Source organism: Lepidochelys olivacea (genome assembly GCF_965140295.1).
Source record: "Lepidochelys olivacea isolate rLepOli2 genome assembly, chromosome: 7".
Classification (NCBI taxonomy): domain Eukaryota; kingdom Metazoa; phylum Chordata; order Testudines; family Cheloniidae; genus Lepidochelys; species Lepidochelys olivacea.
In genome coordinates, this window is record NC_140417.1 from 57,466,070 (window position 1) to 57,483,285 (window position 17,216).

Here is a 17,216-nt window from a genome sequence, read left to right on the forward strand (position 1 = left end):
ACTGGAACATCTCTGAGGGTGAGATTTTATGTGTAATCACTTTCTTACTGTATTGGGCATAGACCTGCATGTTATTTTATTTTGTTTGGTAATTTACTTTGTTCTGTTTGTTATTACTTCAAACCACTTAAATCCTACTTTTTGTATTTAATAAAATAACTTTTTACTTATTAATTAACCCAGAGTATACATTAATACCTGACGGGGGTGGGGGGGGAGGCAAACAGCTGTGGATATTTTTCTATCAGTGTTCTAGAGGGCGAACAATTTATGAGTTTGCCCTGTATAAGCTTTATACAGGGTAAAAAGGATTTATGTGGGCTTTGGACCCCATCGGGAGTGGGCATCTGAGCGTTGGAGACAGGAACACTTCTTAAGCTGTTTTCAGTTAAGCCTGCAGTTTGTGGGACATTGTTCAGACCCGGGTCTATGTTTGAAACAAGGCAAGCATGTCTGGCACAACCAGGCAGGGTTCTGAAGTCCCAAGCTGGCAAGGAAAGCAGGGGCAGAAGTAGACTTGGGACATCAGTTGGCAGTCCTAAGGGGGTTTCTGTGATCCAACCCGTCACAATGTACACTGTCGTTACTCTGTTTGCCTGATACGTGGATTTACCATGGCATCCTGCACATTAACCTCAGTGCAGTCACAATGTGCAAGAAAAATAATTTCACTAGGACTCCATTAGTTACTATGCCTGACCCCACATCGCAGGGGAGTAACCTAGCCTAGGCTAGGGGTTACAAGGGCAGCCTCCTTCTCCTCCAGCTGGTTTGTGCTCAGCTTGCTCTGAGCACACCTACTGGATTGGGCTCCACAGGAAGATAAGCAGGGACACACCTAACCTCATCTCATTTGAGGAACACGCTGGGGCATAGGCATGAGTTAGGCAGCAGTGTGTATGCCCAGAGGCAGAGACTTGGGCATGTAGGGGACTTTTACAGCAAAAATTGAAGCCCCGAATGAATTTAAGCACTGACAGCATTAAGTGGCAGCCAAGTGGGGATCTGTACATGGCAGTAGTATCTAAAGCCAAGATTTGTGTATCTGTCCGATAATCCATGCTGTAATTGAGGTTCCACTCCCTGACAGCCGTGTCAGAGAGCTAGAGATAGAGGGTCTGTTTACCACTTTCCTCAGCCCATATACCAGCTCTTCAGGAGGCGTATGATAAACCTAACTGGATTCACCTACACTTCATTAAATTCCCTTTGAGCCATTTCTAATAATGCATTAAACAGAATTCTCTTACTGATTTGGAGAATTATCAACTTCAGTTTTAATTTACTGAGAGAAGAATATCCCTACCCAAGGCAGACATCAGTCTTACAAAAGGTGTGTTCATTGTGAAAAGCTTTCCAAAAGAGAGACACAATGGTAGAAATTATAACTGAATTCATCCAGCATTTTATTCATAGATTCATGAATTCCAAGGCAAAAACGGACCATTATGATCATCTAATCTGGCCTCCTGCATAACACAGGCCATAAGGACTTCCCTGAATTAATTTCTGTTTGAACATTAACTGCCTTAACATTAAGTATATTACGTCAACGCTATTACCTTTATCTACCAATCTTTTAATCTCATCACATGAAGTTAGTTTGACAGGATCAATTCTACATAAACGTTGATACACATTAATTCTATTACTCTCCTTTTACTCTTTCATAACTGAGTCCTGTATCAGCTGCTCGTGGGCTTTTTATATATTTAAAGTAAATTTAGTAATTTTGTATTAAACTACCATGGGTTCAGCTCCTGTTGCTACAGTTTCAAGCTCAGAGTGCACACTACCTCTGATGTGTTTCTCAAATTTGGAGACTTTAGGAACATACAGTGTCCCACAGATAGTGACCACAGACAATCACAAGTACAGTTATCTGCACCACATTAAAGCACTAAGTAAAGTTACAATTACCCATGCATAGATACATCCTACAAAAACACATGCAATGACTAAGACCGTAGACATTCTCACTTTCTCAAAGATATTCTAGGGTCCGATGGATCTCTCAGTAGATGATCATTGGTAGAGGAAGGGTTCCTACTGGGGTTTCCCATGGGGTCTTCCATTGGGGTCATTCCATGGGTCACTTTTACCCAACCAGGGAACCTCTTTTTATATTGTATTATGACCACATCTAACATCTTATGCATATGCATGAGGGTTTCAATTTTTTCTTTTCCTTATCTGTACTTCTACACCCCATGAATATTGGGGTCCCTCATTTTTCATAGGTTGCTCTTAGTTCCTCTTAGTCTCATTAGCACCTACACACAACATGGACCCTACGGTCAGGACAGGCCTCTCCATCAGGTGTCTCATGATCTTGGACTGTACCTTGCAGTCTATTGCAATCTAGTTTTTTGTAACATTACCTATTGGCACATCCTTTGCATTAATCTTGTGACCTTGATGGCATAGGGTTATCCCTAGGCAACCCACTCACGTCAGGTGTTCTTAAGCCTATGGCCTAGTAGTTAAATCTATTTAGCATACATTGATTATACATGAAATAGCATATGAATTGACCATTGACACCACATAACACAATGATAAATGGATGATAAAATTAACTAATTGACTACATGCTCCACTATCTGGCCTAGGATCAATGTCAGGCTGACAGGTCTATAATTACCTGGGTCAGCCCGTTTACTCTTTTTATTAAATTGGCACAAAATTAATTTTCTTCAGGTCTTCTGGAACTTCGTCAGTGCTCAAAGACTTATTGAAAATCAATATTAACAGTCCAGCAAGTTCCTCAGCTTCTTATTGTCCTGAACTCTGCTGGCCATAGATTTTTCCTTGTGTCCCTTGGCTTTCCTAATGAATATTCTACAATACCTAACTTCCATAAAATGGGAGAGAGAGACAGAGTTAGAACCATGTTGGCTTTTTAACCAGTATAGTCTTCTTCCTGGATTGTGGCTTTTTGGGCATCTAGGAAGGTGTTCTTAAATAATTCCCCCCAATTATCATTCACATTTTTCTGATGTAATTCTTCCTTCCCTCTGATTTGTCTCATCATTGTTATCAGCTTTGTAAAATTGGCCCTATTAAAATACCAAGTATATATATTACTGGTCTGGACTTTCTTCTGATTGCAGATTATAAATGTGATCAAATCATGAGCTATCGTTACTTTGTAGTTCTGTGGTCTGTTCTTCATCTCTTAAGATAAAGAATACCCACAGGTTGGTTGCAACACTTTGTGAATTAGGAAACTGTCATCTCTAATATTTAGAAATTCCAAGTAAGTTTTAGTACTGGCAGCCTTAGACTTCCAGCATACATCACTCCAATTGAAGTCCTCCAATGATCATGCAGCTTTTTATCCTCTGTGTTGCGGACAGATGCATAAATAGGTGGTCATCCTGCTCCCTAGTGTGATTTGGTGGGCTGTAGCAGACATCAATTAATACCCCATCTTGTGCTTTCTCTGTTAGGACACTGATCCATAAGCATTCAAGATCATTTTCTTCTGACTCAGAAACAGGTAATGCCTTTTTTTATTATTATTATTAAACATAGTGTGCTACTCCCCCTCCCCTTTTGCCCACTTGATCCTTCCTAGATAGGTTATAGCCATTGATTTTAATATTCCAATTGTGCAAATCATCCCACCAGGGTCCAGTAATACCAACTGATTCAAATTTATGCTCATAAATGAGCAATTCCAATTACTCTTGTTTGCTACCCAGGCTCCTAGCACTTGCCTACAGACAACTCAAGAATTTCTTCTCTTTGTGTTCTTTGGTTTCTTGATCAATTTTGTTCTCAAATCTCAATTTTGTGCTGACTGCTCATATTCCCTCCACCCACCCCGCTTTTGCTATGAGTTTAATTCACTCCTGACTACTCCAGCCAGCCTGTCCCTGATATTGATCCCCCTTCTATGAAGTGGAGGCCATCCAAACTATACAGCCCTCTTTCGTCATGGAAGGTGGACAAACGTTCCACAAAACCAAAACCCTCCACCCTACCCCACCTACCTAGCCAGAGGTTCATATACAAAATCTTCTGCTTTCTTTCACTTGTGGGACAGGCAGGACCTCAGAGAAGACTGCTTGAAAATTCTTCTTGTTCAGCATGCTTCCAAGGGCTTAATGGCAAGGCTTAATGCTCATCTGCTGCATAACCACACAATCAGCTTTTCTTTGCAAGAGACTGATGGCAAGGGGCTCCCCCTGCTCTGCTGAACAAAAAAAAGTGTCCTACAGAAAAAATCCATGTGAAAACTCTGGGCCCAAACTTGAAAGGTTCAGAATATCTCAGTGCCCTCTCACGAAGATCAAAAGATTGTTAAGGGAAGACAAGCCCATTATGATCATCTAGTCTGACCTTTTTTTAAGTCAGTGGTTGAACACAAGCATATATTCTGAATGTGATGGAGAATCCATCCAGTTGTTCCAATGGTTAATTACCTTCCTTGTTCAATATTGAATTTTTCCGATATCAACCTCCTGCTGTTGGATCTTGTATACTTCTGTATGCTAAATTAAAGAGAAGCCACTTAGATCAGACTTTTTTTCCATGTGAAGGTACCTGTAGTCCACGATCAAGTCACTTCTGGAAAGCTCAATGTTTCTGAGGACTGGGCCTCTAGTTTCTTTGCAAAAAAGTAATTTTCTGCCAATTACCTTTTATAGAAATGCTTTATTGCTGCAGTCAATAACCCTGCATATCACAGCACAAATAACCAATTACAGTTTAAGAAACTAATAATAATCCTGCAAGTGGTAATACTGAGAAAGAGATGAACATACAGAAAAGGATACAAAACTATACATTTAAGTTACTAGAAATTTACTAAGTAACTAAAAAAATTCTGCAGAATTGTGAAGTGTCTTGTATAAACTATACAACACATGCCAGTGTAAAGTTGATTAACAGTATACAATTACCTATGTACAAACATTTTATCTAAATACAAGATCAGCTTCAATTTTTAACAATTATCTTCTATACAAAGACAAGTGCTTTCTAGTTTTCGGTTCTTCATTGGAATATACAGATGTTGCAATATTTCAAACTAAATAGTAAAAATAAATCACAAAATAAAAATTCTCCTTTAAAAAAATTATTTTGCATATCTAGGCTAATGCTGTGAAAATCCAGCCAGCAATATCTTTGCTTTTGTATTTGACCCTCAGTGTATCAGAATACTAGAGATGGATCTGAACCAGATTCACAGTTCCAGACACACCTGAACTTGGGGTGGGGAAGAGGGAAGTGTTCACATCCATGGCTTCCTTTCATGGCTAGGCCCATTCTTTACAACGGCCCAAAACAGAAAACTAGGTCTCAACATCCCTTGACTTTAGGAGAATCTGGATCCAGAGCCCACTTTGGAGCAGACTGTGATCCAGCCCAATGCAGTCGTGTAAGGGAGCAAAACTCTACCCCCATGCACAGCCAGTTTAGAGCTTCCCACATCACAGCAAGGATGTGAGAAAGGGCTGCACACCCAGCACTGTCCACCCCAACAGCAGGAGGGTGGGGAGTGGGTGGAGCCAATGCCCAAGTCAAAGGAGCCTAACTAGTGAGGGAGCAGGGAGGGAAATGTAAGGAAGGAGTTGTTTCTCCTTCACAATCCTATCCCAGGGCTCCCCCGGGGGTGTTACATGGCCTACTGCCTTTACAGGCTCAGTCAAATTATTTGTGAATTGCCCCGTGTCTACAATGTGCGGAAGGAAAGCCCGGAATTGGAACTCCAGGAATGTTTGGCTCCAGGCCTAGATCCAAAGTTGGCAGCTCAGGCCCATCTCTACTGAATAGAGGGCACCATGTTGTGATGGTGGCAGTTTGTTTCCTTTAAATTTCTCCCCCCATTAAGGGTTAGTTTAGGAGAATCCTGAGACTTCATAGGGGTTTAATACATGAAAATATTTTAAAGATGATCAGCCTTCTCTAATATACATTTATAATTCTAACCTAATGGGTGTTTATGATCCTGCCGCCGTATTGGATATGATGCCGGCGGGAGATTTTCCTTGGCGTAGCCCGACATTTTCTGGACAGGACTTTGGACTGACAAGACACTGGAAAGGGAGCTAGGTGGGGGGGCTTTCCACTAGATCAGAGTGTTTTTATTATGCAGCAGCAATCAACACAATAGTCTATGGATAATGCCGAAGTAGTTAAATTAAGCATATGTCCTCTTTGACTCAAATTCTGCTCTCACTTGCACCTCTGCAACCCCGTTGACTTCAGTGGGGATGAACAGGAGAAAGAGAAAGAGAAGACAATTCTGCCATCGTTTTGCTGTTCATTTGGAAGTATGTCATATAAGAGGAGCTTGGAATGTGTATTTTGATGGTAAATGGTCATTATCATGATCCAAATCTAGGGAGAATGACAGGACTCATTAGAACCAGGGTAAAAGCCTTGGGACAGCTGCAACAGATCAACAGAACTTCCTTAATAAGGGTGATAAAGCACCATTCAGACTTGCTTATACCACCAGATGGCACTATGGTAAAGAAGGAAAATGAAGTTTAGGGCTCAGTCGGAAAGAATCAACATGAGAAACAACATCAGGATGCAGAGTAACAGCCGTGTTAGTCTGTATTTGCAAAAAGAAAAGGAGTACTTGTGGCACCTTAGAGACTAACCAATTTATTTGAGCATAAGCTTTCGTGAGCTGCATCCGATAAAGTGAGCTGTAGCTCACGAAAGCTTATGCTCAAATAAATTGGTTAGTCTCTAAGGTGCCACAAGTACTCCTTTTCTTTTTGCGAACATCAGGATGGGTGAAAAACAGTAAGATACAAAGTAAAGGTCCGATTCTGCAGCCCTTACTCTCTTCAGCAGTCCTATTGATTTGAATGGGACTACACAGGATGATTATTTATACCAGTAAGGGTTGAAATATCAGGCCCTAATTCTTCTTATTAAAGAGGAATTGGGGAAAGGCTGTCGATGCCAACTGGATGGCTAACAGTCTCATATGCAATTCTTTTACAGCCTATTTGAATTAGAGAGTATGTATTTGTAAGACAAGATAAATCGGTAGGGTGGGGGACAGGAGTCTTTAGCAGTGTATTGTACAGCAGCTGGCATATGCTAAGCTAAGCTTCCAAAATGCCAAACTAACTCTAGTAATGTTTCTCAAAAGGTCCTGGTCAGATGAAACCGCAGACGGCACCACCCTGGGGATGACTCTGTATGTTAATTTTTAATCCTTGCAGCCTTGCATGCATGAAAATTGAATAAGAATTTGATGAAGACATGTAAGACCTGGTATTTAACCCACCTGAGTTGATTTGCTTAACCTGTTCACCTAACATAAAAAATACCACGTGATCTGGGTTCTAGTGAACAGACCATGGTCAATGCCAGGATGCTGGGAAGAAGGGCGCTCAGAAAGGGGCCCAGATAATTGCACTTTAGAATGCAGCAGACATAGGCAACAGACTGCATGTAAGGGAAGATGAGGACTGCCTAGATGGTAGAAGGGAGGGTTTTCGCCTGCCCTATACTGGCTGAGCATGGAATGTCATGGCTCCCACCACAGCAACAAGTCTATACCAGTGCAGCTTGATAGATTGTCCAGAGGCCCACAATGTTTTAAAGCATCCCAAAACCAGGGTACATGTTATTAACAAAGACCAAGGCCAGTAATCTTGGGGGGAAAAAAAAATGAATGTGCGCGTGCACACACACACATACAAAGGCTTTAGAAACCACTGGTTGATGTCCTCTTAGCATCCTCCCTCCTTTGCCTCAAAAAAAAATCCACAGATTTTTATCAAAAAGATCAAGACAGAAATTATTGTCACGTTTTTAGGGAAATTTCACTGATCTGCAGTTCTTCCCTTCCAGTGTCCAACTATTTTCACTGGGCCAAACCCTTGCTCAGTGGGAGTCTGCCTGAGAAAGGATTGAGTAAACCCTGGATAAAGACCTTGGGATTTGGTCAAATATTCCAACAGGTAAACAGACTTCCTAATGAACTAAGAGGCCCAGTGCAACTCCCATTACTGTCAATAAAAAGATTCCCATTGACTTTATTGGGAGTTGAATTGGACCCGAATGGAGCAAGTCAGCTCTTAAAACTAGGAACCTTGTGCAATACCTTTTAATTATGACTTTTCCATTTCAGTGATGCTGACACTATGGTCTGGTTTAATGAGGTCTGGGATTGAGACAACCTTCACCTTACTCTAGTTGAAAGAATGATTCCCTAAGAAAGCTCATGTACTTTGAAACATTTGGACAACTCTACCCAGCACTCCTCACCCTGACTCCATACATGTTCCTCTTCCCATCAAACCGTTCAGACGGTCAGCCATTCACAAGTTTAACACAAACAAATCAAAATCACTCCGACCAGGGAATATATCAAAATTTGGGCTAAAACAGGAAGGTGGTTTCAACCTCAGCTGTGGAGAGACAGGAGACCCTATGCAATATTTACTCCTTATTAGTTGTTTTCAACACCCCTTCTTCGTGTTGTCAGATTCTTGGGTGATTCACACAGAACACAGCATTAAAGAAGGCAAACCATTTTCAGCTGTATTTTTTTTTTCTAAAGAGCTCACATTTTACCAATACAGTGTCTAAGCCCCTTTGCCAGTGCCTGGAATGACAGTTACATCAGGGATATCTGCAGGTCTATCAACTATGTAATTGATTTAAAACAAACAAAAACAACCACCCCCCCCAAAACAGAACACTGAAACCATTACATATTAAAACAAACATTTTACACCCACTACTCTCCATTTACAAGTCACAAGTGCAATATTCTTTGAAAAATTTGCTCCTGAGAGAAACCCCCAAGAAGCAGAGTTTTTAGTGTTATGCTGTGGGTATGCGTTGGAAACCACATTAGATTTTTGTAAGGCAAGAGGTTTAGGACCTAATAGGATGGAAGCGGAGCAAGAGAGAGTATTAAAAAGGGGTATTTTGAAATGAGACATTCTTTCAAGTTTAATTCTCATTGGACACATATATTACAAAATAAAGACTTTAAAAAGTGCTATATGCTTTGTGGGTCCTTTATCGCAATATGTAAAGCATAATCTTATCGCCGCTGCCTATGAGAAATGTTAGTGGCAGTGTTAGCGGTAGATTAGTTTCTAGGTCTCTCATTCCTCTCTCTCAGCTGTTCCTCAGTGTCTGAAGCCATCTTCTCATCAAGGCTTAAATTACCCCACATGCATTCTGGGATAGTTTAGAGCGAGCTGTCTTTTAAAAAGAAGCAAACTCCATGAAGCTGATGATGGTTCACACCGGACTTGCCATACTCTGACGCCTTGCCCCATCCAGTGAAGCCTCCCATGTCTCTTTGTACAGGCCAGTCTGAGAGATGAAACATCGAGAGATATGGAACCATGATAACATACTGACGGATATGTCAGGGGGACAAAAAAACGTTAAAAAAATGTAATCCGTCAGCGCTAGGCTGTTAGCTGATTTTAAAAAGGTAGAGCAGTTTGCAGTAAACAATGATGCTTTAGATCTTCAGGAACATACAGAGCCCCCACCCTTCCCCAGCCCCCAAAGATCAGACATGAAGGATTTCTGCACCACAGTCTTCAGGCTCCATGTAATGTGAAGAGTTTGTATCCGAATGGTGGATCCCAAGCATTTCTTTATTTTCAACATTTGGCTCCATTAATGCAGGTTTTTCAAAGATACTCTTTTTGCTAGTTTCCGGGCAGTTCTGTACATATATTACTCGGTTATAAGCCTTAAGTCTCTTCCACAGCTGTACATATACTTTGCACTGTACGTACATGAACAGGAGTCCTCCAGTGAAGCCAATAGCCACAACTACCAGCTTAGTCCAAAATGGCCACTCTAGAATCCCTGGAGGAAAGGAAAGGACCACATTAATATTTGTTAGGCTGCACAATATCCTTTAAATGAGAGACACAGAATAGGTCACAATCAGAATCTCAAATGCAACCCCCCCCCTTCAAATTTGATAGGGGATTTGGGTTAAAATCCTTAGCAGTACTGTAAAAGAGCAAACTGATGTGATCACTCCTGGGTTCCTTTATTATTATTGATAAGATGCCATACATGTACAGGGCACTTTACAGAAGAGGTAAGTCAGGTCCCAGACTTGAGCAGCAGATAGTCCAATTCTCAAAGTCCACAGGGTGCAAGCGTGATAGGCAGTTCTCTTTACGAGTACACCATTTTCTGTCACAGGATTCGTTTAATGCATATAGTTCTTGTTATGCCAACAGTTATGTTCTCGTTTTTGAAAGCCTGTCAATTCCAGTTAACAGGTCTGTTCACACCCAACACCCCTGATTTACTCTGTGTACAACCCACTGGGAGTACTGCTCCCTACAGGGTATAACTAGCAGCTCGCGAACAGTTCAGTCTCCTTTATACCTCTTCCTGCCCACTCGATGACCACACCACATACAGATTCACAGGCTTTGAGGCTGAAAGGGATCATCTAGTCAGACCTCGGGCCTAGCACAGGCCAGACAGCTTCACCTAGTAGTCCCTACATCCAGCCCAATAACTTGGAGTGGAACTACAGCATCTCTTTTAGAAAGACACATCTAATCTTGATGTAAATGGTGGAGAATTTACCACATCCCTCGCTGTTACAAACGTGCAGTATTATTTTAGTTTGAATTCGTCCCTATTGAATGTCCGGGCAGTGGATCTTGTTATAGCTTTGTCTGCTGGATTTAGAGACCATTAGTATTGCATACCTTCTCCAGCATAGGTACTATACATATCAAACCTCTCCACTACTGGCTGGTCGGGGCATTGCAGGAAAGGCCATGACATCATGCTCATCCATCCATTTTCAAATTCCATAGAGAATCGGCAATACTGTAACAAATCCATGACCTCCTCAGACGCCACATCTGTCACTGTGCTGCACACACATGACCATTTGGAACTGCTCAGCAGTGGCAGGGGTAGAACTCAGATGCTCTTGCTTGAAAAGCACAGGACCCTGCTACTTGGTTACAAATGCAACCCCATTAGCTGTTAGCAGTGTGGGACCTACGCCACGCAGCTGAGCAGTTCTGATTCTGTCCAACAGAGGCAGTGGTGCGTGAACGCCCACACACATGCACTAGCCAGCTTACAGTAGAAATCATCAGATTGCTCATTTCATTTGAATTCTGAAACGGAGCACAGCATCAAGTACTAAATATTCATACTATTCCTATTTATGCTCATCTACAATATTTATCTAAAATGACCTGAAGGCTAAAAATGTTTGAAAGCATACGCCTTTCATAAGCATATTGATCCCTTGCATGAAAAGGCTATGCGCATAGATGATGCTGTCAGATGGAAAAGAGACCAGATGCTTTCATTCAAAGCAGACTCTTTGCCGAACAAAAATCAAGTACAATCAAACTACAACTGAAAATGAAAAATGACAGCAAGTCATGAAAATGTATATTTTGAAGCATGGCTGCACTCTGAAAAGAGACTGTGTAAAAAGGACTGTGGGCTTCCAGGTTTATTGACGCTCAATTATTTCCACAGCAAATGTGCTTTGCTTACAAGTAAAAACATGGGTTATATTTTTGTTTTATTTTTAACTGCTAGCCCTTAAAACGCAACCTCGGATCTAAGAATCAGGCTGGGTTCTTTGTGGTTCATGCATCACCACCAGGAATGAAATTTCAGCAGGACAAATTCTGTCCTTAGTGACAACTGTGTCAACCCATCATGTAACTGACTGGACTTTAATACACAATTCTCTTATTGATGAAAAAGGAGAAGCTGAATCCAGCTCCCTCTCTTTTTAGCTGTGCTAGCTCTCCAAGGCTACGAGGAATAAAAAGCAGGAAACACTTAAGCCTTGTCTACACAGAGGATTTGTACCAGTTTAAAAACAGATTTAGTCGAAGCAGTGCAACTTTGTGTGTGAAAACTTATATTGGTTTAAAACTGGTTAGACTGGATTAGCTCACAGCTATACATTTTACTGGTGCAAACTAAACTGATAAGCCAGGTTTAAATTGATTTCAGAATGTCCACACACAAAGTTGCATTAGTTTAACTAACTTGGTTTTAAATCACACCTTTAGTTAAAATGGTGCAACTTCAGGCCTTATTTTAATGACTGAAGCTGGAGATCTGAACATTTGAAAAAGACATCATCTTGCTCAACAGATCTGTCTCTTTGCATTCAGAGTCACTTAAATAAGAAACAAAATAAAGTAACATACCAGTAGTCTGTCCCTGTTTAATCTCTTCAGCAGTCCTGTCTATAAGGACATACAGAGACCACACGACGCAGGTGATGGCAATGATATGGAATGTTACAGAGCACATGATCTTCCTCCTCTCACTGGCCGTCATCTGCAACTTCTCCCACTAGCAAGAAATCCAGAAGGCAGAGCAAGGGGTTAGAGGTTCGTGGAAGCGAGAGCAGCAGATGAAAGGAACACTAGTGAACACACCTGACAGGCAGAGGCTGCTTTCCTCACAGCACACAGAAGCATTTCTTTTTAGAAGTCATTATGTCAGGTAGTTCCCTCAACCCACTAGTCCATATACCAGGGTGCAAGTTCAAGCAGCAGTGACTGGCACTCCCGATTCTCCCCTGTGACTTTTGGCCCCAATTTTACTCCCATGACTTCAGTGGGAGCAGGAGCACGTCTTAACAATAAATCTCCGTGCTAGGCCTCGGTGCACTGCTGCTCATGCCTTACTTACTTGTACACACTCCAGTGGTGCAGCCGGGCTCGGGCTGATTCAAACCCCAGTTTTGTACAGCCTAAGCAACACTGCCTATTAAGAGTGCCCAACACTCTATGGCTGAATGAGAGGTGGGGAGAACCAGCAGGTACGCCTGGCAAAATGGAAGTTGCTCTGAAAGTTTTGGCACCACTAATATAAAAATGCTATTATAGAAATGAATGGGCAAGCCACTGGTCAGTGTGTGTTACATGCCCGTCTCTGTACCCAACCCAGAGAGGATGGGAGTCTGTTACAGCCCCCAGGTGTATAGCCAGACTTTAGTTCAAGCAGTGGGAACTGATACTTTTAGGTCTAGGTATTCAGTGTGTGTGTACTACACTATTTGATCAAACAATGGAAGTTGCTACCGATGTTTTATATTCAAGTGCATTAATGCGGAACCACATTTCCCCTCTGAATAACTAGAAGAGACAATGAGATGAAGTACCATCTGAAATGCCCAGATTTATGCCGAATACCGAGCCATCAATGGTTCTGTTATAGTCCCATTAGAAACCACAATGTTTTGGCCATTACTAAGTAGGAAGGATGCAGAAAAATTAGACAATTTTACAGACCTTTACCAACTACTGACAATCACTCGAAAAAGGCTTTTATTTTTGATGCATTTGAGAATGGGTCAGGAATTTCAGTCTCATATTCACACTGGACAAACCCTTTTCACACCTTCTCTATGTACACTGTGAGCCACGGTCTCTTCTTCGTTACAGCTATGCAAGCCCACTGTGTTGAATTTGACAATGCATGGATGAATTTGGCCTACAGAGCTTTTTTTAAGAAAAGGAAGAGTAATGCAGTATGAATTCAGTAAGGAAAACCCATAAACCTGATGCATCTAAGAAGTGGAACCAATAACCCAACTTCCACAGGACACACAGGAATGGAGCCTGCTCCATATAAGTGAGTGGAGAATTTGGTCGTCTATGAGTACTTCCAATAGGAGATTCCTTTTGACGAGTCAGGGTTTGATCTTCAGGTCTGCTAAGCATTCTGATCTCAAACTGCAGAGGGAGCCTCCATGTACTCAAACTTTCACTCCATGCATCTGAAGAAGTGAGGTTTTTACCCATGAAAGCTTATGCTCAAATAAATCTGTTAGTCTTTAAGGTGCCACCGGACTCCTTGTTGTCCATGTACTGAGCATCTCTGAAAGTCAGGTTCTAATTTTTACCATGTTGGAACGTTACATTCTTCTTGTTTCAAACGTTTTCCACTGAAACTGCTTTAAGGAGGAAAATTAGGTTTTTGACCAAATGAAATTTTTCACAAAAATGTCTGCTTTCTGCAGAAAATGTTGATGTTTTGTCAAATACCCCAAACATCTGAAAGCTAAAATATTTTACCCAAAACTGGAAATATTTTAATTTGTAAATGCTGCCATGAAGTCTCATAGGAATTGTAAAAACAACAAGGAGTCCGGTGGCACCTTAAAGACTAACAGATTTATTTGGGCATAAGCTTTCGTGGGTAAAAAAACCACTTCTTCAGATGCATGGAGTGAAAATAGATGCAGGCATGATTATACTCACACATGAAGCGAAGGGAGTTACCTCACAAGTGGAGAACCAGTGTTGACAGGGCCAATTCGATCAGAGTGGATGTAGTCCACTCCCAATAACTGATGAGGAGGAGTCAATTCCAGGAAAGGCAAAGCTGCTTTTGTAGTGAGCCAGCCACTCCTAGTCCCTATTCAAGCCCAAATTAATGGTGTTAAATTTACAGTTTGGTTGCCTTATGTTCCCCTTTTTCTCTATAGGTTGAGCTCCCCTGAGGGACCTCATCTTCCATGCTCCATTGTGGTCAGGGACTCCCATGGTGCCCTACCTCTCCCCTCCAAGAGCAGGAGACCATGGTGCATCATGGGAGATGCAGTCCAACCAGGAAGCACAGGCTACAGAAGAGAAAAAGGAGTTTGAGGCTTCCCAACCACAACTTCCATGAGGCAACGTGGCAGCATTTCCAAATCAAACTATTTTTGTGTTTGACCAAAATATTTCCGTTTCCAAATTCCACCAAAACTCATTTTTTTCCTGCGGAAAACTTAGATGAAAATGATTTTTTATTTCATTTTCATAAAAATTTTCCATGGAAAAAACTCCCATTTTTTGACAAGCTCTACTTCGTAAGCTGGGTTGTTATTTCCTAGCTCTCTCAGAAATCTCGGACTATCTGCTTTACAGACCCAATTCATGACTGCTTTAACTCCACTGGGACTTGAAATTAAACCTGGAATGTTCAGTTTGGTTCTTATGCTACTGGCAAGCACCAAGCCTATGTTTTGGTCTTCTCTTATTCACAGTCCAGGTACAGGTTATTTTCTCCTGATTGACAGGAGACCATACAGGAGGAGTTGAGGATGAGGTGTCAACTTGACTGCAGTTTGACTCAGGAATACTGAGCTTCTGTTTTTAAGGGCTAATTCCATTTTTTTTGTTTCTGTTCCCTCCTCCCCATCCCCCCGTTTATGGTTCTGTCCCTATTATTTTGGGCATCTGGTTTCTTCATAATAGATTAAATTTTCAGAAATGATGAGTGGATTTTGGATGCCTCCATTTTTGGGTGCCCCATGTGGTATGCCTCACAGGGACCAGATTTTTAGAAAATGCTGAGCATCCACTCAAGGTGTTCCAAATTTGACACCCAAAAAAAATCGAGATGCCCCAAAGCACTAGCCAATTCGTTAATTTAGACTACTGTGTTTTTATCCAAGCCCCCCCACCCTTTTTTTTTGGTCTTCTCTTTGGGGTCCAATATCAGGGATGGCTAAAGCATGACCTGCAGGCCCAGTGGTGCCCAGGAAGTTCCACAGTGCAGCTCACAGCTAACTTCCTCCATAATAAGGAGGCGCAGCAGGCAGAAACGACAGGTCCCAAAATGCAGGTCTCCATCATGATCCAAGAGGTCTCTGTTCAGAACAGCATCATGTCCTGACCTATATATTTTGCAGACTGCATGTCTGTATTAAAGATGAAGGTGGCTGAAATCTGCTCCATTTTCTGCAGATTACTAGTGGCTTTGGGATCCTGGCCAACTACCATTACAGCCCTTGGATGGTTACATTTTGGACTCCCCATGCTAGTGATTTAGGATCCTCTGCTTGATTTTAATCTTTTTTTACTTCTTGTCCCAGATGGAGGTTTCTTTTATTAACCTCAAACATGGGCAGGCACAGCACGATTTGCCAGTGCTAAGAATATTAGTGGTTCCTGTCCAGAAATCCAGGTGGTAAGCATCAACTGCCTTTGAAAGACAGAGGTATTTGGGATAGGAAAATGGATACCAGATACAACAATGGACAGATCTTGTGTTCTTCAGGATCTGTAAGGTAAGTCAGTGGGTGTATAGATGGCAGAAGGTGTTAAATAACAGCTGTTGGTTCTGGCAAGTCAAAGTAGTAAAATGTTACTATGTATGTTCAGTGCAAAAAAAAGAAACAAAAACGTGTTTCTGGGTGAATTTCATTGCACCGTAAATAAGATTTTGGCTTTAAAAAAATCGTTTGCTACATTATTATTTTTTACATAACTGAAGACTTTAATGGAATCATTTTACAAATAAATATGAAAAATACAGAGCCTAAAATTCCCACATTTTCAAGAAAATTCATAAACCATATGGGTAACAGTACAGCAAATTCTGTGCTTTAGAGTGGGCCTCAGCTCTGAAAGGTGACTGTAGAAATGGTAAGTCCTAACAATACAGATCAGCTCCTGGTGTACTTTCAGAGTTACAGCTGCTGACTACAATAAATGTTTCCTCCTTTTTACTTCTGTTAGCCCTGCGGAGCCAACCCAGCCACTGGAGAGGAAAATGGATTCTTTTCTGGCTTGGGCAGCATCAACAGGACTGTCAATTAAGTTCTGACAGCAGATTCTTTATTATTGGTGATGCATGAAACCAGAAAAAATACAGCTTCACTCTCAGATCCCAGGTTGCATTTTCATGTAGAAAATACAGATTTATAAAATTGAACAGACTGGATACGGAATCACAAAGGGATGATAAGCATGGCGTCCCGTTGTGCCATGTTTAAAAAAAAAAGAGTCACTTTTCCGAGCAGTGCCACACTTTTATAAGGCAAACTATTTCTTTGGAACCAGCCCTTGGACCTACCTTTCGTAGGGGCTTTAATTTGGTCTCCATGATGAACTCATACTTGCAGAGTTCACAACATCGGGTGTCTGAGCTCTTGATCCACTGCTGCAGGCAAGCTTGGTGCACAAAATGAAGACTTCCTGTGCAGTGACAGGGGGTAATCAAGGGGCTCTCGTCATCTCCTTCACAGTGACATATCCTGAATTAGGAGCAAAGCAGCTCATTAGGAGGCAACAGCAGAGACGGGGAAAACCAAAATGAAGTAGAGGAGGCTTTTAAGATTTGTGATCACACACGGTTAACCGGTGCAGATCCCAAACGACATACAGTTCAAACAAAGAAATTTATCAATAAGCAAAACCAACAAATGAAATAAAATATGACACACAATAACTGAGCACAAACACTGC

The 17,216-nt window shown here is 41.5% G+C and overlaps 1 protein-coding gene across 3 annotated transcripts in view; it reads right to left on the reverse strand.

Moving 5' to 3' along the window:
* Positions 1-6,661: 6,661 nt before the first annotated feature.
* The window catches only part of MARCHF8 (membrane associated ring-CH-type finger 8), a 173,298-nt gene continuing 162,743 nt past the window's right edge, over positions 6,662-17,216 (reverse strand). For all 3 annotated transcript variants that reach the window (XM_084633909.1, XM_084633907.1, XM_084633908.1), the window contains 3 exons: positions 16,825-17,005; positions 12,177-12,324; positions 6,662-9,822 (listed from right to left, as the gene is read on the reverse strand). In XM_084633909.1, the coding sequence (XP_084490035.1) occupies positions 9,518-9,822; positions 12,177-12,324; positions 16,825-17,005 (634 nt within the window). In that variant the 3' untranslated portion in view covers positions 6,662-9,517. The remainder of the gene's footprint in view (positions 9,823-12,176; positions 12,325-16,824; positions 17,006-17,216) is intronic.